The following is a 27,959-nucleotide window of genomic DNA, read 5'->3' on the forward strand; positions in this document are numbered from 1 at the left end:
TTTGAAGGCAAAGGGTGGTCACACCAAATATGGATTTGATTGAGATTTTTCTTCTGTTCACTCACTTTGCATTTAGTTAATTGATAAATATAATCTATAATCTATTACCATGTCTATTTTTGAAAGCATTGTTACTTTACAGCATTTTTTCACACCTGCCTAAAACTTTTGCACAATACTGTATATACACTCCTCTCGCTACAATTAAAACCGGTATTTCTATGCCAACGTGCGTATCATCAATTTCAAGAATATCAGATCACATGCTTATTTTAAAAAAAGTAAAAGTAGAGAAAAGGACAGATGATAACACGAGGACACAAAATGACACAGGTCTTTTAAGGTCCATGTTTTATTAAAAACTATACAAATAAAAATCTGCATTTGCTTTCAGATTTTTGGGGGATTTTTATGTTTGTCGTTAATTATTTGAAGCGCTAACAAACAAACATATCAAACATGACACCAAAATCAATTGTAAACAAATGGAACTCATTAAATCTTTTCAAAAGTTTGTTTCACATAGCTTCCACTTATTAGCCGGTGTAGATATGGGATTTGGGAATGCTTCCTAAATGACACACTATTCCCTATGTAGTGCACTACTTTTGACCAGGGCCCATTGGGCTCTGGTCAAAAATAGTGTAATATAAATAGGGTACTACGTATATAGGGACTGGGGTGCCATTTGGGACGCAAATGGCACCCCATTTGCTAGGGAGGTTCTTAATAGCTAGGGAGATTCTTCATAGCTAGGGGGTTCTTAATAGCTAGGGAGATTCTTAATAGCTAGGGAGGTTCTTAATAGCTAGGGAGGTTCTTCATAGCTAGGGGGTTCTTAATAGCTAGGGAGGTTCTTAATAGCTAGGGAAATTATTCATAGCTAGGGGGTTCTTAATAGCTAAGGAGGTTCTTAATAGCTAGGGAGGTTCTTAATAGCTAGGGAGGTTCTTCATAGCTAGGGGGTTCTTAATAGCTAGGGGGTTCTTAATAGCTAGGGAGTTTCTTAATAGCTAGGGAGATTATTCATAGCTAGGGGGTTCTTAATAGCTAAGGAGGTTCTTAATAGCTAGGGGGTTCTTCTAGTTCTCAAAGGAATGTCTTTACAGAAACTTCACAGCCATCATCCTCCTAAAGTAATCTTTTACTCTTCAAATTCTATATATACATGTATCAAAACCTTTTTTCTATACAAAACAATTTCTAGCAAAGAAATTGAGAAGAAATGTAAAATTCTCACTATATGAGATTTAGAGCGTGAATACATTTTCTATTAGTTAATTCAATATTCATGTTAATTCAAGTTGTATTTGTCGCACCTTTTGGGTATGTCACATAACAACCACACTCAATTCTACATTCTAGATTTTCTTCTGCCCAATCAGTACGACAGTATAACCATAGAACTGGGAACTACAATTTAATAGGATCTCGATGAGAATAATAGACTGAAAAGTTTAAAAGCAGAAAAGTACCAATTACCTTTAGTGGTCTATTTACAGCTGGCTCTAAGGAGGAACAAGTGTCAAAGGCACGTCAGTTTGCAATTTCATCATGTAAAAACTGGCGCACTGGCATTTTCCAGGCCTAATGCCAGGTTTGGCAATTTAGCTGTTTAACGTCACCTCGATGGCGCTGAGGTGGGAGGGGTGCCAATATCTGATGTGTGTCCTTAAAAACGAGCGCAAGTGACAATTTTAGCAGCGCTAAAGGTACGTTTTAAGACCCACAAAAAGCAGGTCTTGACATGTAACAGATTTGATAATGGAATGGATTTTTAGAGAGGAAGCGCAGCCTATCCTGCCATGACTCATAGGTGCCCATAGAAGGAGAGATGTGTCTTTTGTGCTGGTGAATCTCATATTTATTAACATTAAAAAAACGATTGGTTTCCCCCCTATTTCGTTTAATTTGCTAGAAAACCAAGCATAACCTATCCTCCCCTTAACCAAGGCTGGTTTAGCAGGATCACATTGGTGCTGGTTTTTATCCTGGCCATTATCCAAGTAGCTTATGATTAAAGGTGCTTGAATTGGTCTACCTGAATTTTGCTTGTTCAAGTAGGCTATCCATCCCCGTTTTCAAAGATCGCCCCTTCTATTACCGAAGACACGCTCCTCCAAATTATTCAGTCCTCCTATAATGCTATGTTATTGGCCGATTTTTTTGAGAATCTGCCTCGCACATAGGGAACGATACAATTGACAGGAACCTAGTATTTCGTTTACTGTAGATGTGCATATGTTATGCGTGAAGACATTTAGGCCTGCGTGTGCACACAGTACCATGGAACGAAAGAAGCGATTTATGATATGCTTCTGACCCGATCCTATTTAGAAATACTGTTGTTTGAAAAACGTGTTGTTTAATGTTTCATTTAATGAACTTGATAAACGTATGATTAAGATTCACCTTCCATGGGTTTATGGTGAGGCTGGTTTAAGGCTCAAATGCAATTTCATCTGAAATTTCTGGAGAAGTGAAAATATGATGTGTGAGATGGTTCCATAATGTTTATAAAACATGACATTTTGCGAGCAGTATAACGGTGAGCGGACATTCTCCTTTTCTCTTCATATTGGATCTTTATCCAGTTTGGAATCGCGTAAAACCCTCCATAGTCTAAATTGCCTTGTCTGTATTATACGCCCAACGCAGCAATTACGGTGCTTGTAACTGTATTTAAACATAGCCTATTTAAAACAAGTTGTGGTTTCATTTTTATTAGAATTTGATTAGAATGATATACTGTCTTCTTTGGCTATATCAATAGCCTAGGGAATTTAATATTACTTATTGACTACGTCTTGCATGTCCATGTCCAGCATGAAATAAAGAGTACGCCTAGCCCCTATATTAGTGAGCACGCTACAGCCTATGTTTAACAATCTATTTCAATATTGAAGAAATGCAACTAGATCAATGTGGACTGCAAACATGTTCAACATATTTAGTTAATATGGGGGCAGGCTATTTAGGGAACTAGGCTATAATGGACTAACATTCGAATTAGAGTTGACGACAACACAATACATAAAAGACCTTAAATGCACAACTTGAAGCAACCATGGAGCATGTTCTGATTGGCCAGTGAGGGGCCACGTCTCGACACACCCACAACTTGATTATTCATCAAAACCCAGCGCTTTCATGCCACCGCCAGCTATTGCGCTCATTGCATTACGTTTGTTAAAATAGAGACCTTAGACATCAAGGGTTTCAGTATCAAATCATGAAACGTGTTCAACCATAATAGGGATCCCTGTAATGTCTTTACACAAAAAGGCATGACCAAAATTGTAACATACAGAAATTGTTTATATTTTTGGTACGATTATGATTATGTGAAAATGTCATACTGTTCAAATCCCACCTCTGGTTGAAATGAATATTTTGGCAGTTTTACAAACAAAAACCTCAATCTAAAAAGCTCTGACGCAAAGGGTTTGGCAACCTATTCTGGTTTGTCAGCCGTAAAAAATTGTTTTTTAAATGGCATAAGAGACAAAAGCAAGATGCAAAGACCCAACAAAAGACCACATAATTTCACATCTGACTTATCAAAAATAAATCATCTCTGTCAAACTGTTGAACTTTAAACACCATCAAAGGGTATGGTAAAGGCGTCCTATAGAAGAGTGGCAGGGATGCTTAGTTATTCCCTACCCAGCAAACAGGGGACTTCCTGAGAACAATCAGTGACGTTCCGGTTAGGTCCCTTAAGGGTTTCGGATGGTCCCAAGGGCACATTCTCTGGGGGACCTTTTTATAGGTCTTAGTTTGTCCCGGGGACGTTTTTAGGACGTTGTGTCATGGTCCCCTGAAGGTCCCCTGAACGTTCTTGGGATGTTGTGTCATGGTCCCCTGGAAGTTTTTGTCACGTGATGGTCCCATGTGTCCTAAACCATTATAAGTAATATAATGGTATGGCGGTTTTAAGGCAAGTGGTAGGCTGTTCATCTAAAATAGTGTAAAAATCTATAATCAATGATTACATTTGACATGATCACTTCGTACTGACTTTTCAATATGACCCCACCTTCAATTTTAACTCACAACCTCTGGATTTAGGATATGCTGATCAGGGGGTGATGTGTAATGAAACTACAGGGGAGAACATTTCTTTTTGACCTTTAGGGGACGAACTGGAAACTAGACAAAAACCTCCAGGAGGGACCATGACACAACGTCCTGACAACTTTAGGAGACCATTTTGTGACATCCTGGGGATGTCCTAATGACTCATTATTGTTTGAAGGGTATCTAATTCAGAAGTTGAACATTTTATGTATGTAATTCATACTAGGCACTTAAAACCATTGATTTACAGTAGGGTCTGAAATGGTTGACACCCATAAAGATCAGTGGTGTAAAGTACTTAAGTAAAAATACTTTAAAGTACTACTTAAGTCGTTTTGGGGGGGAATCTGTACTTTACTATTTATATTTTTGCCTACTTTTACTTCACTACATTGCTAAAGAAAATAATGTACTTTTTATACTCCATACATTTTCCCTGACACCCAAAAGTACTCTTTACATTTTGACAGGAAAATGGTCCAATTCACACACTTATCAAGAGAACATCCCTGGTCATCCCTACTGCCTCTGATCTGGCGGACTCACTAAACACATGCACTTCGTTTGTAAATTATGTCTGAGTGTGCCCCAGGCTATCCGTCAATAAAAATAAAAAATAAAAAATTGTGCCGTCTGGATTTCTTAATGTATGGAATGTGAAATGGTTTATTTTTTATTTATTTAACCTTTATTTAACTAGGCAAGTCAGTTAAGAACAAATTCTTATTTTCAATGACAGCCTAGGAACAGGGGGTTAACTGCCTTGTTCAGGGGAAGAACGACAGATTTTTACCTTATCAGCTGGGGGATTCGAGCTATACTTTTACTTTTGATACTTAAGTACATTTTAGCAATTCCTTTAACTTTCGATACTTAAGTATATTTAAAACCAAATACTTGTAGACTTTTACTCAAGAAGTATTTTACTGGGTGACTTTCACTTTTACTTGAGTCATTTTCTACGAAGGTATCTTTACTTTTACTCAAGTATGAGCAAAAAATACTGTTTAAAATAATTAAAATACTAAGCTATGTTGTATGCTCCATTTCTTTTTTTAATTATATTATTTTGTACTAATACAATTGCTCAGAGAAATAGATTTTGTTTAACGAGTAATATTAGTTTTTTTACCTCACCTTGCAAAAATAATGACACTGAGCATTTTTCTAAAATGTGTTATAAGATTGGAGAACACATTGGTATCTTCGACCATTCCTCCATACAGAATCTTTCCAGGTCCTTGATACCCTTTGTCTGCACTTATGGACTGCCCTCTTCAATTCAAACCACAGGTGGTTTCATGTCAGTCCATAAGCGCAGATGAAGGATATCACGGATCTGTAAGGATTCTGTATGGAGGAATGGTCTTTAAGATCCCTCCCAATGTGTTCTCCAACTCATTACATTTTGTATCAAAAGGCTCAGTGTAGTTATCCTTACAAGGTATTGAAAACAGGGGTGTCAATTATTTTGACCCTTACCTTTTTGAAAAAAGAATACATGACTTCTTAAACAAAATCTATTTTTCCGCACAATTCTATAAGTATAAAATAATATAACTTCTCTTTTTTTGTGCATACAATATAACTCAGTATTTTAATTATTTATTTGATACGGTCATTTTTGCTGATTTTTATCAACGGTGTTAATGATTTCAGACCCCACTGTATCTTCTTGATTAGATCAATATCAAGAAATGATTAAATGAAATCTAATCAGCACGAACGGCTGCAGAAGTTATTCAATGAAATCTCATCAGCACGAACAGCTGCGGAACTCTTGATCAAATAAAATACATCCTGTACATACTCTTGGTTCAGCTTCTTGGTCTAAACAAACAATGTCGTTTTTTGTAGTGTTTTGAGGATTGACATGGGTTGCTTCCCTTTACCATGGGATTAAAAACACCACAGTGGTCAAACTGTGGTCCTACATCTTGGTCTCACTGTCTGGAGGCTTCTCGTTTTCATACTCGTTCTCGTGGGCGATGAGCTGGTATGATTTCTTGTCTTTCTCCTCCACCACAGAGTTCCCCATCTCCGCATCCTTGGACTGTAACTCATGACGAGACAGATACTCAACAATACCTGTGCCAATGGAATCTCCCAGCACGTTAGTGGTGGTACGCAACCTGTCTCTGTATAAAATGGAGGGAGTCCAGTTGTTAGAGATAATATACCGTACAGAAAGGGAATATAACACTCAGAATATTACTCTTTCAGCTTTCCTACAAGGGACTCATTTTCTAAAATATTTTTCTCCCCAAAGAAAAGGCAAGGTTTACACAGAGGCAACACTTTGGTGTGACATTTTGCAAAGGCATGCACTAGCCAGCCTATTTCTTAGAGAGAAAAAAAATGTTTATTTACAATTTGAGGTTTGGCAAACTGAAACCAGGCGTATCATTTCACAAACTGGTGGACAGTATTTGTATTTAATAGGATTTATTAGGGACCCATCAGTTCCTGCCAAGGCAGCAGCTATTCTACCTGGGGTCCAAATATATTAACGCACTTACATGACATAGGAAATCAAATATAAAACACTACATGTAACATTATTACACCTCTACATATCTACAATACAAAATATATAATATACAACAATATTATGATTATCGTTGAACACAATGGGTATGTTTATATAACCTCTGAAAATAAAAGTGGAAACGCTCAGCCACTAGATCCCATGCATGAGATCTCTAGAGGAATCACATGTCGATAGAATCAGAAACAGATGGATTGGGGAGAATGGAATGTGAAGGGAGTCTCTCACTACCTATACTGACTGAGTCTTCCCTAAGGCTTTGGTTTCTGTCCAGAGATGGAAATTAAACTAACCCGTTAGTCCCTGGCTAGTTTTCAGACCAGGCTAGTAGAAAATATGCCAAAATATAGCCCGAACTCTGTCTTCTTAAATATGGCATGGCATAGATTTTGGACACTTGGCTAGTGGAACAAGGAACAACACATGGGCTGGTAGAAACTGTAGTCTACTAGTCCAGCTGGTCAGGATCCCAAATCCTTCAATTCCATCCCTGTGTCTGACACTGTCCACACAGTAAATATCCAAACTTCTTTAGAAGATGATCATATCAGTCAAACTATAAATAATTGTTACAGAAAATAGACTGTACTCACAGGAACCAATCCACTGCAATGATGAGGGTGATGTCATCAGTGGGCAGTCCAACAGAGGTCAGCACAATCACCATGGTGACCAGTCCAGCCTGTGGTATCCCAGCTGCACCGATACTTGCTGCTGTGGCCGTGATGCTATTCCACAGGACAGAGAGACACAACAAAATAAATAGATTAGATTAGATCAGGGTTTGCCAAACTCGGTCCTCAAGGGGTGCATGTTTTTTTCCCTAGCACTACACAGCTGATTCAAATAATAAACTAATCTACTGTGTAGTGGGGTGGCAGGTAGCCTAGTGGTTAGAGCGTTGGACTAGTAACTGAAAGGTTGCAAGATCGAAACCCCAAGCTGATAAGGTAAAAAAAAAAAATATGTCGTTCTGCTGCTGAACAAGGCAGCTAACCCACTGTTCCTAGGCTGTCATTGAAAATAAGAATTTGTTCTTAACTGACTTGCCTAGTTAAATAAAGGTAATAAAAATAACATGCACTGTTTGGGGTCCTGAGGACAGAGTTTGGAAAACATTGGATTAGATGAACGCACTAGCTGTCATTCTAGTTCTGTGGACACATCAGTTTTTAAAATGTTTTGCCTAAAATGACACACCCAAATCTAACTGCATGGAGCTCAGGCCCTGAAGCAAGGACATGCATATTCTTGTTACCATTTGAAAGGAAACACTTTGGTGTTTGTGGAAATGTGAAAGGAATGTAGGAGAATATAACACAATAGATCTGGCAAAAGATAATACAAAGAAAAAAACAACCGTTATTTTGTATTTGTTTTGTACCATCATCTTTGAAATGCAAGAGAAAGGCCATAATGTATTATTCCAGCCCAGGTGCAATTTAGATTTTGGCCACTAGATGGCAGCAGTGTATGTGCAAAGTGTTAGACTGATCAAAGGAACCATTGCATTTCTGTTCAAAATTTTGTGTCAAGATTGCCCAAATGTGCCTAATTTGTTTATTAATAACTTTTCATGTTCAAAATTGTGCACTCTCCTCAAACAATAGCATGGTATTCTTTCATTGTAATAGCTACTGTAAATTGGACAGTGCAGTTAGATTAACACGAATGTAATCTTTCTGCCAATATCAGATATGTCTATGTACTGGGAAATGTTCTTGTTATTTACAACCTCATGCTAATCGCATTAGCCTACGTTAGCTCAACCGTCCCGTGGAAGGGACACCGATCCTTAACAAACCCTTGACTCATTCAGTTTCAAGGAAACCAACCTCTGCAGCTCCTCCTTTTCCCAGAAGCTTATTAAATCCCAGAAAAATATATCTTAACTTCCATGAAGTTAAGATGCATTGATGTTAGTGGGAGACTAAGCGTAAGTCATGATTCATCCCAAAGAGCTTGGTTAATGGACTGGATGGACATACCTTATAGTGAGGATCTGTCCAAAGTTCATGTCCATGTTGTTGACCTGGGCTATGAAGAGAGCTGCGATAGCTTCATACAAGGCGGTGCCGTCCATGTTGATGGTGGCGCCCACTGGCAGCACGAAGCGTGTCACTCTCTTATCTACCCCATTGTTCTCCTCCAGACACTTAAAGGTGATAGGCAACGTGGCTGAGCTGAGGGTGAACAGGAGGAGAGGCGAGAGAGAGAGACAGACGAGACATTAGGAGTCAGAAAAGTCAGATCTACTGTCTGTCACCATGACAACTCACCTAGATGAGGTCCCCAATGCGGTGATGAGAGCCTGTAGGATTCCACAGATGAAGACAAAGGGATTCTTCCGTGTGATCACAAAGTAGAGTGTGGGCAGTACCAGGAAGGCATGGATAGACAGGCCAATGATGACTGTTATAGTGTACATGGCCAACTGGCCGCCCGTTTCTGTGATGTCATCCATCTCCACTATCTTCCCAGCTATGAGAAACAGGATACCAACGGGTGCATACCTGATGCAAAAAAAAAAGCAAATTAAATCCAATGTCAAATTTAGGCGCACAATAACAAGCGAGTGCTGATAATCACGTTATTGTGGTACCGTCAAGATCAACACACTTCCATTATCACATAGTACACAACACCAAGTTCTACTTTTCTTATTTTTTTAAGTATTTTCTCTTGATTGGATAGATATAGAGGTTCATTAAATGGGTGAGAGACCGGTACATTGAGATTTAAATTCCCAGCCACGCTTTATTTCCCAGCCACTCTGTAATTCCCAGCCACCCTGTAATTCCCAGCCACCCTGTAATTCCCATCCAGCCTGTAATTCCCAACCAGCCTTTAATTCCCAGCCACCCTGTAATTCCCAGCCACTCTTTAATTCCCAGCCACCCTGTAATTCCCAGCCACCTTGTAATTCCCAGCCACCTTGTAATTCCCAGCCACCTTGTAATTCCCAGCCACCCTGTAATTCCCAGCCACCTTGTAATTCCCAGCCATCTTGTAATTCCCAGCCACCCTGTAATTCCCAGCCACCCTGTAATTCCAAGCCACCCTGTAATTCCCAACCAGCCTGTAATTCCTAACCAGCCTGTAATTCCCAACCAGCCTGTAATTCCTAACCAGCCTGTAATTCCTAACCAGCCTGTAATTCCTAACCAGCCTGTAATTCCCAGCCACCGTGTAATTCCCAGCCACCCTGTAATTCCCAGGCACCCTGTAATTCCCAGCCACCTTGTAATTCCCAGCCACCATGTAATTCCCAGCCACCCTGTAATTCCCAGCCACCCTGTAATTCTCAGGCACCCTGTAATTCCCAGCCACCATGTAATTCCCAGCCACCCTGTAATTCCCAGCCACCCTGTAATTCCCAGCCACCTTGTAATTCCCAGCCACCCTGTAATTCCCAGCCACCCTGTAATTCCCAGCCACCTTGTAATTCCCAACCAGCCTGTAATTCCCAACCAGCCTGTAATTCCTAACCACCTTGTAATTCCCAGCCACCGTGTAATTCCTAACCAGCCTGTAATTCCCAGCCACCCTGTAATTCCCAGCCACCGTGTAATTCCCAGCCACCCTGTAATTCTCAGCCACCTTGTAATTTGAACGCTCCGGGGTGAGGTTTCCCCTAGGTACAGATTTAGGATAAGCTTCCAGTCCCACAATCCTAAAACTGAACCAAGATCAATGTCTACGGGCAACTTCGCCCTAAACCTAATTCAAACCATGCCTAACACTACACCACGCACCACATGATAATGGCCACCAGTCTCATGATAGCCTCGTTGAGACAGACAAAGAAGTCCTTGAGGGGCTTGCCCTGCTCCTTCATGCTGCCAATGATGAGACCGAAGCATATGGAGAACACGACCAGACCCAGGGCATTGACCCCGTTCACCTGCCCCGGGATGGGGATCACTTCCTCCCGCATGATATGCTGCCCCTTGGTCCCGTTCAAGGTATCGTTCACCGTCATCTTCACATGGACCACTCTCTTTCCGTACTGCGTTTTAAACTGTAGGGCAAAGGTGCAAAGCTTTATTGATTTTTGTTCAGTGTATATAGTGTATTCGGAAAGTATTCAGACCCCTTGGCTTTTCCACATTTTGTTACGTTACAGCCTAATTTTCAAATGGATTAAATAGTTTTTTCCCCTTATCAATCTACACACAATACCACATAATGACAAAGCAAAAACGTTGCAAAAAAACCTGAAATATCACATTCAGACCCTTTTCTCAGTACTTTTTTGAAGCACCTTTGGCAGCGATTACAGCCTTGAGTCTTTTTGGGTATGATGCTACAAGAGTGTCTTGGACTATCATTAATGTGAAGACTGTTAAATTATCAAATCAATTCTCTATGTGTAATTATTACATGATTAAAGATTTTCTTCTTCTCTGTTGAACGTTTCAGAGTTCTAGCCATTACGTGCCTCAGCTCATGCTGTTGGTCTCGTTGGCCTAATGTACATTTTGTTGGAAGTGGGTTTTATACACTCTGGGAAAAAGGGGCGTTCTAAGACGCCAATGTAATTGCTGTGCTCATGTGGGCGTGGCCACTGACTTGGTTAAGACTTCATATGATTTTTTTTTCTCATTTAGAAGGCTAACATCGCATTACATCTTCTCACAAATAGTTTCATATTTAATCATATACGTTCCTCTACATTTGGATGTGAGTCTGATAACGGGTAAATATATACAGTCAGAGATACAGTTATGTTGTTCAACCGTCTTTAGTTACATCACAAATTATTACCAAATTCGACAGGATTGTTAAATACCCATGGACCATTCCAAATGTTTGGAATACAGAAATACTGTTTACTGTTCTGCAACGTCTCTCCCTGTGGTAACAAAGGGATTTAACTTCCATTGCTGAGAGTGGGAGAGAGAGAGTTTTCCTGCAGGTATTTATGACCATCATAAAACTGTGGAGAGAGAGAGGGGGGTGCCTATGATCCTTCCCCCAAGGGCACGTCATGACACTTGGCACAACTGTATTTGGGGAGTTTCTCCCATTCTTCTCTGCAGATCTCCTCAAGCTCTGTCAGGTTGGATGGGGAGCGTCACTGCACATCTATTTTCAGGTCTCTCCAGAGATGTTCGATCAGGTTCAAGTCCGGGCTCTGGCTGGGCCACTCAAGGACATTCAGAGACTTGTCCCGAAGCCACTCCTGCGTTGTCTTGGTTGTGTGCTTAGAATCATTGTCCTGTTGGAAGATTAACCTTCGCCCCAGTCTGAGGTCCTGAGCGCTCTGGAGCAGGTTTTCATCAAGGATCTCTCTGTACTCTGCTCTGTTAATCTTTCCCTCGATCCTGACTAGTCTCCCAGTCCCTGCCACTGAAAAATATCCCCACAGCATGATGCTGCCACCACCATGCTTCACCGTAGGGATGGTGACTCGTTTCCTCCAGACTTGATGCTTGGCATTCAAACCAAAGAGTTCAATCTTGGTTTCATCAGACCAGAGAATCTTATTTGTCATGGTCTGACAGTCCTTTAGGTGCCTTTTGGAAAACTCCAAGCAGGCTATCATGTGCCTTTTACTGAGGAGTGGCTTCCATCTAGACACTCTACCATAAAGGACTGATTGGTGGAGTACTGCAGAGATGGTTGTCCTTCTGGAAGGTTCTCTCATCTCCACAGAGGAACTCCGGAGCTCTGTCAGAGTGACCATTGGATTCTTGGTCACCTCCCTGACCAAGACCCTTCTACCTGATTGCTCTGTTTGGCCAGGTGGCCAGGTCTAGGAAGAGTCTTGGTGGTTACAAACTTCTTCCATTTAAGAATGATGGAGGCCACTGTGTTCTTGGACCTTCAATGCTGCTAAAAAATGTTGGTTACCTTCCCCAGATCTGTGCCTCGACACAACCCTGTCTCGGAGCTCTACGAACAATTCCTTCGACCTCATAACTTGGTTTTTGCTCTGACATGCACTGTCAACTGTGGGACCTTATATAGACAGGTGTGTGCCTTTCCAAATCATGTCCAATCAATTGAATTTACCACAGGTGGACTCCAATCAAGTTGAAGAAACAGCTCAAGGATGATCAATGGAAACAGGATGCACCTGAGCTCAATTTCGAGTCTAATAGCAAAGGATCTGAATACTTATGTAAATAAGGTATTTCAGTTTTTATTTTTAATAAATTAACAAAAATGTCTAAAAACCCGTTTTTGCTTTGTCAATATGTGGTATTGTGTGTAGATTGATTAGGATTTTTTTTTAATCCATTTTAGAACAAGGCTGTAACGTAACAAAATGTGGAAAGTCAAGGGGTCTGAATACTTTCCAAATCCACTGTATACAGGTAGGTAGATTTCTATGAACAGATTAACAATGAAAAAACCAACACACTTTATTACATAAAAGACCTGGTCCTCTGTAGCTCAGTGGGTTGAGCATGGCACCTGCAATGCCAGGATAGTGGGTTTGATTCCTGGGACCACCGATATGATAAATGTATGCACGCATGACTGTAAGTCTCCATGGATAAAAACATCTGCTAAATTGTATATATTATTGTATAATATGTAATGTACACTGAGTGTACAAAACATTAAGAACACCTGCTATTTCCATGACAGACTGACCAGGTGAGAGCTACGATCCCTTTCTGATGTCAACTGTTGAATCCACTTCAAACAGTGTAGAATAAGGGGAGGAGACAGGTTAAAGAAGGATTTCTAAGCCTTGAGACATGGATTGTGTATGTGTGCCATTCAGGGGGTGAATGGGCAAGACACAATTATTTAGGTGCCTTTGAAAGGGGTATGATATAGTATGTGCCAGGTTCACCGGTTTGTGTCAAGAACTGCAACGCTGTTGGGTTTTTGACACTCACCAGTGTATCAACAATGGCCCACCACCCAAAGGACATCCAGTCAAATTGACACAACTGTGGGAAGCATTGGAGTCAACATGGGCTAGCATCCCTGTGGAATGCTTTCGACACCTTGTAGAGTCTGTGCTTCAATGAATTGATGCTGTTCTGAGGGAGGTGTTCCTAATGTCCGGTATACTCAGTGTATTTGCGATAAGCAGTGGACTTTGATATTCCCCTGTGGGTTATATTACTATGCTTTGTTAATACTATCTGGATATGGCACTGATCTGCGTTTCACATTGTTCCCTTCGTACCAATCTGTCAGTGAGATCGATGTACGGTCCAGGTTAACATTTTGGAACAGAAAAGGACTTACCTGCTGTGTGCAAGCTTGCACAATGTTTGGAGGGAACATGTTTCTAGAAGAGAGAAACAAACCAATCAAATCTCAGTACTGAAAAAGTATTGTACTTGCTTTTTATTTTCCTTTACAATGACAAACTGATTACTCATGTGAATGTAAGAGAAAATCAGAAAACAACAACAGAACAGCAACAGGAAGCAACAACAGAACAGCAACAGGAAGCAAAGACAGAACAGCAACTGGAAACAATAACAGAACAGCAACAGGAAACAACAACAGAACAGCAACAGGAAACAACAACAGAACAGCAACAGGAAACAACAACAGAACAGCAACAGGAAACAACAACAGAACAGCAACAGGAAACAACAACAGAACCGCAACAGGAAACAACAACAGAACAGCAACAGGAAACAACAACAGAACAGCAACAGGAAACAACAACAGAACAGCAACAGGAAGCAAAGACAGAACAGCAACAGGAAACAACAACAGAACAGCAACAGGAAACAACAACAGAACAGCAACAGGAAGCAGTATAATGTACAGTTGCGACTCTAACCCAACACCAAGTGACCTCGTCAGCAAATTTCAGATCTCTTAACGGTTAAGGTGTTGGGTTGACAAACGCTGGACCTGGGTTTGAGTCCCGGTCAGGGCACCACCCTGAATACACGACAATAATTATGGCCTACCTGATGAGGTCCATGAAAGCATCAGCAGGGCTGACCTGCTCAATCTTCTGCTGATTTTTGAATTCATCCTTGGAGCCCTTCCCAGGGTGGATGATGAGCACCATGACGATGCCGATGAAGACTGCGATGACTGTGGTGGTCATGTAGTACACTACTGCCCGCATACCCATCTTCCCAGAGGCACGGCTGTCCAATGCTGCAATGCCTGGTGGGACAAAAAGACAGCCTGGTGATTCAGTCTGAGAATAGAGAAAACACTTGATGACAATCCCAGACCTGTCATGCTCACCAAGTTTGTGTTCCAAATGGCTCCCTATTCCCTCTATAATGACTAGGGTGCTATTTGGGACACAGCCCACCACTCTCCCCTGACTTCTTCTCACACAGGAATTGAAACTAGCTGTAACTTCCAGGCTGGACAGCTTCAGCTGGGTCACTGTACCTGAGTTTGAATCTCTTTGACGGGATGTAAAGGATGTTAAAGTGAGACATTTTTTTATTGTTATTCTGGGGAGGAAAACATACTGGGACAATGAGCTTGCTTTACTAGCAATGACGTTAGTTAGCGACATATTTTCAGTGTCAGCTGTCCTTATGGGGTATTCCCCCAGTTCAGCCTTTTGTGTGAATGAGATGTGATGTATGTGTTCTTTTCAGAGGTGCACTGTGTGACCCCTACATGGTCCTCTGTCCCAGTCTCTCTCCTCCGCTCTACCCCTTTACACACTAATCTTATTGCCTGCAATTCTCTTTCTTTACCCCCCCCCCCCCCCCCCCTTTTCCCTTTCGGACAACCCTGGGAAAAGTTGTTGACTTAGTCTAGCTTGCACAGCTACATTGATTCTCCCCCGTCACTTTGGCAACAAGAAATGCAGCCACCGCATTTTCATCCTTTAGAGTGAAATAATTACTTTCTCATACAGAGAATGTTCATTAAACCAAAGTGCTGTACACCCTTAGGAAAAGGGTTCCAACAGGGTTCTTCAGCTGTCCCCATAGGAAGACCCTATTTGGTTTCAGGTAGAATAATTTGTGGTTCCAGGTAGAACTCCTTTGGGTTCCATGTAGAACACCCTATGTAAAGGGTTCTACATGGAACTCAAAAGGGTTATAAATGGAACCAGAAGGATTATTCAAAGAGTTCTAGAGGAGAGGAGCGTAGAGGAGACATTGTGATGCCATCCAGCACAATACCTATTCAATTCCTATAGGTCCTGGACAATGAGCATGAGGCCATTAACTCTGTATAGGTTCTGTCCTAAATGGTACTTAATTCACTTAAAAGTAGTGCACTATATAGGGAATAGGGTGCCTTTTGGGACGCAAACCCAGATCTCTGGCATTAGCACAACAGACAAAAGTGAACTATTTATTTGAAGCCTGTCAGAAGTAGAAGTTCCGTGCAGGGTTCCTTCATTTATTGAACTGATGCAAATGCAGATTGTCTGTCTGATGTTCTATATTGACTTAGACCTTTTATGAACAGTGATTTGTATGACCATTTTTTACGGCAAAAACATCTTGAAGACAACTGATCGTGCCAATCAAGGCACTGTTTAGGCCTACATTGCCAACTGTGCATCAACAGTGGGGTGTTTACTTTAAAATGAGAGATTACACATACATCAAGATGAGCAAAACAAAGGCACAGTGTATTCAGAAAGTATTCAGACCCCTTGACTTTTTCCACATTTTGTGACATTACAGCTTTATTATAAAATTGATCAATTGTTTTTCCCCCCTCATCAATACCCCATAATGACAAACAAAAAACAAGGTATTTCAGTTTTTTATTTTGAATACATTTGCAAACATTTCAAAAAAACTGTTTTTGCTTTGTCATTATGGGGTATTGTATGTAGATTGATGAGGGAAATAAAACTATTTCATCAATTTTAGAATACGTCTGTAACGTAACAAAATGTGGAAAAAGTCAAAGGTTCTGAATACTTTCTGAATACACTGAGTTAGTGTAAAAAACGGATTAGCCTGATTTAGCCATGGGCTAGAACTAACGAGTGGGTTCATGTGAGCAGAGGCCCCACCACACACCCCTTGTATAACCTCGGCGGCCCCACACCCTAACTCCCCATCCACCCATCCACCCACCCTCTAAACCCCTGCACTTCCCTCTTATGTGGGGTCATGAAATGCCTGACCACAATATGTTTTTTTCTCTTCTAGAAAGCAACGGAAGGAAATGCAGTGTTTTATGTGTAGTAAGAGGACAAGGAGGGAGAGCCATGAGGGCCCTCGCCACAAGCAGTCCACACATAGCAGTAATTAGAGCAGCTGACGTAAAGAGGGAGAAAACGACAGAGGCCTCTCTCTCTACCTCTGTCTCTCTCTCTCTCTCCCTCTCTCTCTCAATTCAATTTCAATTTAAGGGCTTTATTGGCATGGGAAACATATGTTAACATTGCTAAAGCAAGTGAATTGCATAATAAACAAAAGTGAAATAAACAATAAAAAATTAACAGTAAACATTACACTCACAGAAGTTCCAAAAGAATAAAGACATTTCAAATGTCATATTATGTATATATACAGTGTCGTAACGATGTGCAAATGGTTAAAGTACAAAAGGGAAAATAAATCAACATAAATATGGGTTGAATTTACAAAGGTGTGTGTTCTTCACTGGTTGCCCTTTTCTTGTGGCAAAAGGTCACAAATCTTGCTGCTGTGATGGCACACTGTGGTATTTCACCCAGTAGATATGGGAGTTTGTCAAAATTGGGTTTGTTTTTGAATTCTTTGTGGATCTATGTAATCGGAGGGAAATATGTGTCTCTAATATGGTCATTTATTTGGCAGGAGGTTAGGAAGTGCCGCTCAGTTTCCACCCCGTTTTGTCTTCTCTTGAGAGCCAGGTCTGCCTACGGTGGTCTGCCTACTATCTCAATAGCAAGGCTATGCTCACTGAGTCTGTACATAGTCAAATCTTTCCTTAAGTTTGGGTCAGTCACAGTGGTCAGGTATTCTGCCACTGTGTACTCTCTGTTTAGGGCCAAATAGCATTCTAGTTTGCTCTGTTTTTTTGTTGATTCTTTTCAATGTGTCAAGTAATTATCTTTTTGTTTTCTCATGATTTGGTTGGGTCTAATTGTGTTGCTGTCCTGGGGCTCTGTGGGGTGTGTTTGTGTTTGTGAACAGAGCCCCAGGACAAGCTTGCTTAGGGGTCTCTTCTCCAGGTTCATCTCTCTGTAGGTGATGGCTTTGTTATGGAAGGTCTCTTTCTCTCTCTCTACCTCCGTCTCTCTCTCTCTCTCTCTACCTCCGTCTCTCTCTCTCTCTCTCTACCTCCGTCTCTTTCTCTCTCTCTACCTCCGTCTTTCTCTCTCTCTACCTCCGTCTCTTTCTCTCTCTCTACCTCCGTCTCTTTCTCTCTCTCTACCTCCGTCTCTTTCTCTCTCTCTACCTCCGTCTCTCTCTCTCTCTACCTCCATCTCTTTCTCTCTCTCTACCTCCGTCTCTCTCTCTCTCTCTCTACCTCCGTCTCTTCTCTCTCTCTCTACCTCCGTCTCTCTCTCTCTCTACCTCCGTCTCTTTCTCTCTCTCTACCTCCGTCTCTTTCTCTCTCTCTACCTCCGTCTCTCTCTCTCTCTACCTCCGTCTCTTTCTCTCTCTCTACCTCCGTCTCTCTCTCTCTACCTCCGTCTCTCTCTCTCTCTACCTCCGTCTCTTTCTCTCTCTCTACCTCCGTCTCTTTCTCTCTCTCTACCTCCGTCTCTCTCTCTCTCTACCTCCGTCTCTTTCTCTCTCTCTACCTCCGTCTCTCTCTCTCTCTCTACCTCCGTCTCTCTCTCTCTCTACCTCCGTCTCTTTCTCTCTCTCTACCTCCGTCTCTCTCTCTCTCTACCTCCGTCTCTCTCTCTCTCTACCTCCGTCTCTCTCTCTCTCTACCTCCGTCTCTTTCTCTCTCTCTACCTCCGTCTCTTTCTCTCTCTCTACCTCCGTCTCTTTCTCTCTCTCTACCTCCGTCTCTTCTCTCTCTCTACCTCCGTCTCTCTCTCTCTACCTCCGTCTCTTTCTCTCTCTCTACCTCCGTCTCTTTCTCTCTCTCTACCTCCGTCTCTCTCTCTCTACCTCCGTCTCTCTCTCTCTCTACCTCCGTCTCTCCCTCTCTCTACCTCCGTCTCTCTCTCTACCTCCGTCTCTCTCTCTCTCTACCTCCGTCTCTTCTCTCTCTCTACCTCCGTCTCTTTCTCTCTACCTCCGTCTCTTTCTCTCTCTCTACCTCCGTCTCTTTCTCTCTCTCTACCTCCGTCTCTTCTCTCTCTCTACCTCCATCTCTCTCTCTCTCTACCTCCATCTCTCTCTCTCTCTACGTCTCTCGTCTCCCATCTAATGACTTGGAACAAACAAAATACTTTGGAGGACAGGCAATGTCAGAAATCATCTAGATATTACAGTACAATTTAACAGTAACATATTGGGATATACACTAAACAACATATGGATATTGGCAGGAAATGGAACACGCTGTTGTACATGTCGATCGAGATCATTGCATACATGCTCAATGGGTGACATGTCTGGTGAGTATACAGACCATGGAAGAACCGGGCCATTTTCAGCTTCCAGGAATTGTGTATCGATCCTTGTGACATGGGGCCGTGCACTATCATGCTGAAACATGATGTGATTGTGGTGTATGAATGGCATGACAATGGGCCTCAGGATCTCATCACGGTATCTCTGTGCATTCAAATTTCCATTGATAAAATGCAATTGTGTTCGTTCTCCATAGCTTATGCCTGCTCATAACATAACCCCACCGCCACCATGGGGCATTCTGTTCACAACGTTGACGTCAGCAAACCGCTCGCCCACCCGACACCATACGCTCTGTCTGCAATCTGCCCGGTACAGTTGAAACCGGAATTCATCCGTGAAGAGCACACTTGTCCAGTGGCCATCGAAGGTGAGTATCTGCCCACTGAAGTCGGTTACGACGCCAAACTGCAGTCAGGTCAAGACCCTGGTGAGGACGATGAGCACACAGATGAGCTTCCCTGAGATGGTTTCTGACAGTTTGTGCAGAAATGTTTTGGTTGTGCAAACCCACAGTTTCATCAGCTGTCCGGGTGGCTGGTCTCAGACGATCCTGCAAGTGAAGAAGCCAGATGTGGAGGTCCACGGCTGGCGTGGTTACATGTGGTCTGCGGTTGTGAGGCCGGTTGGACATACTGCCAAATTCTCTAAAACAACATTGGAGGCGGCTTATGGTAGAGAAATTAACATTAAATTCTCTGGCAACAACTCTGGTGGACATTCCTGCAGTCAACATGCCAATTGCGCACTCTCTCAAAACTTGAGACATTTCTGGCATTGTGTTGTGTGACAAAACTGCACATTTTAGAGTGGCTTTATTGTCCCCAGCACAAGGTGCACCTGTGTAATGATCATGCTGTTTAATCAGCTTCTTTATAAGCCACACCTGTCAGGTGGATGGATTATATTAGGAGAACTGCTCACTAACAAGGATGTAAAAAATAAAAAAGTAAATTGTCCACAAAATTTGAGAGAAATAAGCTTTTTGTGCATATGGAACATTTCTCAGATTATTTCAGCTAGTGAATGTTACGCTTTACATGTTGCGTTTATGTTTTTGTTCCGTATAAAAGTGTCAAACCCTTTAAATGTTGTATGACACAATATATTTAAATGTTTCTCTCTTCTTACAATGTTGCAATCCGAAGTTGCATGTAACATATTTTGTACCATTAGAAGTCATATTAGCCAAGCTCAACAATATCCATCCATTTTATCACTACCATGTTTGCATTTGATGGGATCCCAAAAAATGTCCCTACATTCTCTATATGTCGTAGTCTGAATCAAAGTGTTTATTTCAAGTCCCAATGTGGCAGCAACCCAATGTTAACATCGATGTCATTCTCTAACCATAGACTCCAATGTAGTCAGGCAACAAGAGTTTCCCATTTCATAGTGTAAATCAAACCCTGCAGCGGTTTTATGAGCCAATGACCAACGTAATGTTTCCTACAGCTGTTTAACACAGTATGCTAGATGAGGAAACACTTTCACATATCTAATAATACTGATTAGATTATATATTTTCAGACAATAATTTCCCATTATGCTCCTTAATAAAGTTATTCTCTTCTTCACTGTTTTTGGAGGTTTACTTTAGTCTACAAAGTTCGCAGTATCAACGAGACCCAAACATTTCCTTTCACTTTCAATGGATCTTTCCTCCATTGTCAAATCCTGAATTATAGATTAAATTGCCACCAGTAAAAATGGGGAAAAAAACATCCCCCTCACGTTTTTAAAGTGTGAAATGCTTTTTTTGGGAAACATAGGCACAAAATATCTTACTGGAAGAGTTTCTTTTCATGAGGTGAGAGAAAGACTGCTTTGTCTCTCCAGGCTGTCTCTGCATGGCCACCGTGACCCTTGACCCTACTCGACCCGAGTCGGAAGCTCCTGTTGGGTGAAGAGACCCGCGACCACACAGGAGCAGCACCACCTAGTCTCACAACAACTCTTGTTCAGTTCACTCTTCACCTTCATTACGCTCTCTCCATTCCATCTGTTCATCTGTAACAACACTCAATCACCTATCTTTACTCCCCCAAAACAGATCTGAAACCTGGAAGGTTTATGCTCAATACCACAACATCCCAGAGCTCAGTCTGAACACAGATCCTATTAAATTACAGTCTGGCTGGCTAGCTAACAAACATACTGTGCAGATGTACCTACAAATGCATTGATTAAAGATCCAATGCAGCCGTTTTTATCTCAATATCAAATAATTTCTGGGTAACAATTAAGTACCTTAGCGTGATTGCTTTCAATTTAAATGGTCAAAAATGAACAAAAATAGCTTTTTGCAAGGACTGACTGGGAGTGGTCTGATTGGGGAGGGGAAAACTGAAAACTAGTTGTTATTGGCTGAGTGGTTTGAAACTCTCTTTCTTATTGGTTTATTAACTAATTGACTGCCTGGTGATGTCACTAGGAAGGCCAACACTCCATCACACCAGTCTTTTTAAACAGCTCTTACACTAAAAGGGAATTATCATCATTTTCACACTATTATTCTATTTGACATTTTAATCATTTAGCAGATGCTCTAATCCAGAGTGACTTACAGATAATGCATTAATTTTCAGATAGCTAGGTGGGACAGCCACATATCACCTTCATAGTAAGTACATTTTCAAATGAAGCATGTGTTTTGTTAGTCCAACAGATCAGGGGCAGTAGGGATGACCAGGGATGTTCTCTTGATAAGTGCGTGAATTAGGCAATTTTCCGATCCTGCTAAGCGTTCAAAATGTAACGAGTACTTTTGGGTGTCAGGGAAAATGTATGGAGTAGAAATTACATTGTTTTCTTCAGGAATGTAGTGAAGTAAAAGTAGTACTTTAAAGTATTTTTACTTAAGTACTTTACACCACTGTACATACTACAGGGATTTCTTGAAGAGCTATAGTCTGAAAACACAGAGCTTTGTTTACTATCATGTATCATGTGACATTAGCTCAGAGGATATGTTAATGAAGAGCTGCACGGTACAAAGCGTGTTATTATAGGCCAAGAGGAATTCAAGGGAACTGGGCCAGCTCTCTGTCACTCACTGTGAGCAACCACTCAGAGGCCACATGCATAACGCCCACTTCCTGTCAAATACAAACAAGCAGACACGACCAGGTACAAGCCCGTCCGGAAACATCACTGATGTTTTGGCTTGACTTTGCACGTTGGCTAAGAATTGGGACAGAGAAAAACAAATGGAACATGACCGTCCTGTAAGGTCATTTAGAAGCACAACTGGCCCCAAAAAACATGCACTGGCAAACATGGAATACTGTTTGCTCTCAGGTTATGTCCTAAATACCACCTTATTCCCCTAAATAGTGTACTTCGCCTGATCAAAAGAAGTTCACTATATAGGGAATAGGGTGCCATTAGGACGTGACCTCAGAGGTACATGGTAAAGTCAAGAAACAGCAAAGAAAGTGTTCACCTAAATCACATAACAATATCTATCAATATATACTGAACACAAATATAAACGCAACAATTTCAAAGATTTTACTGAGATAAAGTTCTTATGAGGAAAATCCTAATCTATAGATTTCACATGACAGGGCAGGGGTGCAGCCATGAGTGGTCCTTGGAGGGAATAGGCTTACATTTACATTACATTTACGTCATTTAGCAGACGCTCTTATCCAGAGCGATTTACAAATTGGTGCATTCACCTTATGATATCCAGTGGAACAACCACTTTACAATAGTACATCTATATCTTTTTTGGGGGGAGGGTAGGGGGGGGAGGGTTAGAAGGATTACTTTATCCTATCCCAGGTATTCCTTAAAGAGGTGGGGTTTCAGGTGTCTCCGGAAGGTGGTGATTGACTCCGCTGTCCTGGCGTCGTGAGGGAGCTTGTTCCACCATAGGGGTGCCAGAGCAGCGAACAGTTTTGACTGGGCTGAGCGGGAACTGTGCTTCCGCAGAGGTAGGGAGGCGAGCAGGCCAGAGGTGGATGAACGCAGTGCCCTTGTTTGGGTGTAGGGACTTATCAGAGCCTGAAGGTACGGAGGTGCCGTTCCCCTCACAGCTCTGTAGGCAAGCACCATGGTCTTGTAGCAGATGCGAGCTTCAAATGGAAGCCAGTGGAGTGTGCGGAGGAGCGGGGTGACGTGAGAAGTTACCCACTGGGGACCCAGAATCAGCCAATCAGAATATGTTTTTCTGGACAAAAGGGCTTTATTACAGACAGAAATACTCCTCAGCACCCGCCCAATGACGATTCCGCAGGTGAAGAAGCCCGATGTGGAGGCCCATGGCTGGCGTGAGGCCGGTTGGACATGCTGCCAAATTCTCTAAAACGACATTGTAAGCAGCTTATGGTAGGGAAATCAACATTCAATTCTCTGGAATGAACTCTGGTGGACATGCCTGCAGTCAGCATGCCATTTGCACACTCCCTCATATCTTGACACATCTATGGCATTGTGTTGTGTGACAAAACTGCACATTTTAGAGTGGCCCTTTATTGACCCCCAGCACAAGGTGCACCTGTGTAATGATCATGCTGTTTAATCAGCTTCTTGATATGCCACATCTGTCAGGTGGATGGATTATCTTGGCAAAGGAGAAATGCTCACTAACAGAGATGTAAAGTCAGAAAATGTATGTACATGTGATATGTTTTTATTTTTAATAAATTAACACAATTTTCTAAAAACCTGTTTTTGCTTTGCCATTATGGGGTATTGTGATGTCATTATGGGGTATTGTGATGTCATTATGGGGTATTGTGATGTCATTATGGGGTATTATGTGTAGATTGATGAGGGAACTTTACATCTGTGTTTTTAGGGCCGTAGTAGAAGTTCATTTCTTATAGCTACTTGTCCAGCTAAAACCATTCATGTTCTCAGCAGTAGTATCGCAACAGCATAGACAATGTTGGTGGAGTTAAAGCCACGGTATGAGCAGCGGGCATGCTCCTGGATGAAGTACAGCTCTAGGATCAGCTTCCCCTTCATCAAACAAAACCTAAACCATTAGTGGGGGGGGGGAACTAAACTAACCCATGATCAGCGTCTAGGGGTAACTTCACCCATCTCCAGTGTGGTGTGGTGGAACAGGTGGTTCCTCGTCTAACCTGTGATGAGACTGGACACCAGCAAGGGAAGCACCAGCATCTGCAGCATCCTCATCAGCAGCTCTCCAGGAAATGAGAAATACTTCACCTCGCGGTAGGTCATCTTGTATGGCCGCAGGGCAAATCCCAGCCCTATACCTGTCAAATAAAATAAACAACCGCATCTATATTATAGTCTGACTGGAACAGATCCATGCAATTATCCATCCACAATAATCCCACAGATTTATATCTAATTAAAGAGATCTACACTGAGTGTACAAAACATTAGGAACACCTTCCTAATATTGAGTTGCACCCTCTTTTTCCTTAAGAACAGTCTCAATTCATCGGGACATGGACTCTACAACGTGTCATAAGAGATCCACAGGAATGCTGGCCCATGTTGACTCCAATGCTTCCCACAGTTGTGTCAAGTTGGCTGGATGTCGTTTTGGTGGTTGACCATTCTTGATACACACGGGAAACTGATGAGCGTGAAAAACCCAGCAGTGTTGCAGTTCTTGACACGCTCAAACCAGTGTGCCTGGAACCTACTACCATACCTCGTTCAAAGGCACTTACATGTTTTGTCTTGGCCATTCACCCTCTGAATGGCACACATGCACAATCCATGTCTCAATTGTCTCAAGGCTTAAAAATCCTTCTTTAACCTGTCTCCTCCTCTTCATCTACACTGATTAAAGTGGATTTAACATCAATAAGGGATCATAGCTTTCACCTGGATTCATCTGGTCAGTCTATATCATGGAAAGAACAGTTCCTAATGTTCCTAATGTTTTGTCCACTCAATGTATAAGGGATTGAAAAAGGTTCCCTTTGTTCGAAAACTCCTAACAGAAGTTGAGTGTGTGTCCCAAATAGCACCATATTATGCCTATATAGTGCACTACTTTTGACCAGAGCCTATAGTCGTAGTGGACAATATAAGGTATAGGGTGCCATTTGGGCCACTCTATTAGTGTGATCCTAATTTCAACATGACTCCAGGTGGCAGGGTTAGAGTTCAGGAAAGGAGGGGCAGGCACTTCAATTGACCCTTTCTCTGGGGGCTGTGTGTGGAATTCTATCACAGAGCTTTTCCCGGCTATGATCCTGCTGGGATAGGCTAAGGGGTCAATGGGCAGAGGTTAGAGGTTAGGGAAGGGTTCCTCCACTCACTTCATCTGACTCGCCATTATTCTTCCCTGGGAGCATGAAGGCATGGTGGGAAGTTACACTGCTATCAGATGCACTGGTGACACAGCAGATTATCAATCGTGACCAAATTGTCCCCATTTTGTATGATGTGAGAAGGAAAATATGAAAACATTGATTCTTAGTGGATACCAACCTTCAACACAATGCATTATCAATTTTTTTTTTAAGGAAATCTAATAATTTGTTTGTGTGTGTGTGTGTCGTGTGTGTGTGTGTGTGTGTGTGTGTGTGTGTGTGTGTGTGTGTGTGTGTGTGTATTTCTGTGTGTATTTGTGTGTGCATGTGTAAGAGAGAGAGAGAGAGAGAGAGAGAGAGAGAGAGAGAGAGAGAGGATGAGGAATATGAGGAAATTAATACCAACTCTGTTCTTCCTGGCCCTTTCTCATTTCTCAAACTAAAAGGCTAAAAGACACAACACTTACCAATGATGACCGCAGCGACAGTGAAGATCACAAAGGCGTTTCTGCGGAAGAAACCCTTGACATCATCCTTAGTGACACTCTCCACCCTCTGCACAGCCTTCAGGGAACGGGACTGGAGGCCATCGCGGATCTGTCTGACTCGGCTTCGGGCCTGCGGGTTCTCCCCGTTGCTCTTGGTCATAGTTGCTGGTAGTGCTGTTGCTGGTACCACTAAATCCCAGCACCTGTGAGGACCTATAGATCCTGATTCTGTGTCCGGCTCCCCACACTGGTCTTAGAGCTGAGATGAGACAATCTGGGGAGGGAAGGAGGGTGGAACATGTGAGAGAAGAAGAGGGCTATAATATCTATTTGTTTAATTAATGTTTCATTGTCACATACACCAGATAGGTGCAGTGAAATGCATTGTTTTACTGGGTCAGTCACCCCTGGAGCAAATTAGGGTTAAGTGCTTTGCTCAAGGCATGTCCACAGATTTTTACCTTATCAGCTCAGGTATTCGAACCAGCAACCATCCCAAATCATCACACTTACCAACCACAATCTCTGGACCAAAACCTAGTGCAAAGCCTGCCAGTGGAAATGTACCATAATGATCCATTGAAATATCACTATTAAGTATCAGACAACTAAAACCTCAAAAACTGTACAGTATGTAGACCTACACGTTCCAATGATAATCACTAATTAAACTCTCAAGGGGCAAGTGGGAATGAACAGAAAGAAATGGGAACTTTTACAAAAGCAACATCAAATCACATGGATTGGATAATATTTTCACAGAAAGTAAGTCATATAACCTAAAGAAAGTCATCTATCTATTGCCATCGATCTGATCAACAATAATTTACTTTTAGATTTCGGTTTTAGGTGAACATCTGTGATATATACTGTATGTACGTATACAAAATATATAAAATAAAGATGAATAAATCTGAACTGAAAATATAAGGAATACAGACAAGTTCTTTATGTAGTAGCTGTTGTATTGTAGGAGCCAGCCTGGTCTCATAGACTAGACGTAACACAGTCAATTTAAATCCGGGACCCTCAAATTAGCATAATATGTTATCTTTGGTATGGTTACATAAGACAGACGGTTACATATAACGAACATCTAGCAATGCAAAGGTTGCATGTTCGAACCTTAACCTTAGCCCTAGCCTAGCTAACGTTAGCAACCCAGATAATGTTAGTCACAACTATTTTAAATTCGTGGCATTTCATACGTTTTGCAAATTCGTAACATATTGTACAAATTGTAATTCGCAACAGGATATACGAAATGGATGATGCACATTCAAAAATTAAGACATACCAACGTAAACCTAACATATCATACAAATTTGAGTTTTCTTGATTTACTTTTACTATGTTACGTCTACCCCTGAGTCCAGGTTGGCTACATTGCTCAGGCTACTATGAAACAGCATAGAACTGAAGGAAGCAAAACTCCACTGCTTTAGTAATGCCACATGTGGAAGCACAGAAAGCTTTTGTTCAGTCTGAGCTGCCAGATAGTGAGTAACTAATAGAAGCAACCAATAGTGAACTGCCACATAGTGACTAATCAGTAGTGAGTAATGAGTCAACAGTAGCACACAGCCAGTGGTTCAGTCAGATAAACACATTTTAAAAAGTGTGAAGAGAGTTGCTACTGTACCTTTAAACTTTAGGATATCTTCCTTAGGGAGTCATTTCTTGGCCTTTGCAGGGTTATTTGGGGTAAATCTCAGTCAATAAACAAGAGAGAAGAGTAGCTCTTTAAGTAGGATCTGGTGCAACCACTGCTGGAGAGGAGGGAGCGAGGGGATGACCAGCGCTGGAGAGGAGAGAGAGAGGGAATGAGGGAGAGAGAGAATGAAAGGGCCAGTGAGCGAATGGAGGGAGGCGGTACACAAAACTCTCTCACATGCTGGAGGCTCACTGAAGAGGGAGGAGATTGTAATCTCCACCAAGGAATACCTCCCTTTTCAGACAGAGGGGCTTGAGGAATAATGAGGTTTTGCCACAGCAGGGAAAAAGAGGCCTTCTTAATTTTCTTCTTTCACATGCTTTTCACGCTTCGTCAGTTCAGCTTGATTGGACATGAAAAAACAGAATCAGACACTAGACCAACAGCAGTGCTATAGCCATCTAAAATACGGATGGAGCT

The 27,959-nt window shown here is 41.8% G+C and overlaps 1 protein-coding gene across 1 annotated transcript; it reads right to left on the reverse strand.

Annotated features, from left to right (window-relative positions):
* Nucleotides 1–336: 336 nt before the first annotated feature.
* Nucleotides 337–27,663, reverse strand: LOC106585918 (excitatory amino acid transporter 1). The gene is made up of 10 exons (XM_014172659.3): nucleotides 27,468–27,663; nucleotides 25,805–26,099; nucleotides 24,183–24,320; nucleotides 14,527–14,731; nucleotides 13,844–13,886; nucleotides 10,384–10,649; nucleotides 8,908–9,141; nucleotides 8,617–8,811; nucleotides 7,222–7,356; nucleotides 337–6,218 (listed from the first exon to the last, which is right to left on the reverse strand). The coding sequence occupies exons 2-10, from the start codon at nucleotides 25,983–25,985 to the stop codon at nucleotides 6,011–6,013; spliced, it is 1,605 nt and encodes a 534-aa protein (XP_014028134.1). The 5' UTR covers nucleotides 25,986–26,099; nucleotides 27,468–27,663; the 3' UTR covers nucleotides 337–6,010.
* Nucleotides 27,664–27,959: the final 296 nt, after the last annotated feature.

Source organism: Salmo salar, chromosome 24, assembly GCF_965601325.2.
Source record: "Salmo salar chromosome 24, fSalSal1, whole genome shotgun sequence".
Classification (NCBI taxonomy): Eukaryota; Metazoa; Chordata; class Actinopteri; order Salmoniformes; family Salmonidae; genus Salmo; species Salmo salar.

Bases quoted from the DNA above. Each gene is read 5' to 3' on its own strand.
- LOC106585918 (XM_014172659.3), bottom strand. From the start codon at position 25,985: ATGACCAAGAGCAACGGGGAGAACCCGCAGGCCCGAAGCCGAGTCAGA. The intron at 13,887-14,526 runs GTAGGCCATAAT...TCTCTCTTCTAG, and splicing joins GCTTTCATGGACCTCATCAG to AAACATGTTCCCTCCAAACA. The intron at 7,357-8,616 runs GTATGTCCATCC...CCTGTGGAATAG, and splicing joins GGACAGATCCTCACTATAAG to CATCACGGCCACAGCAGCAA.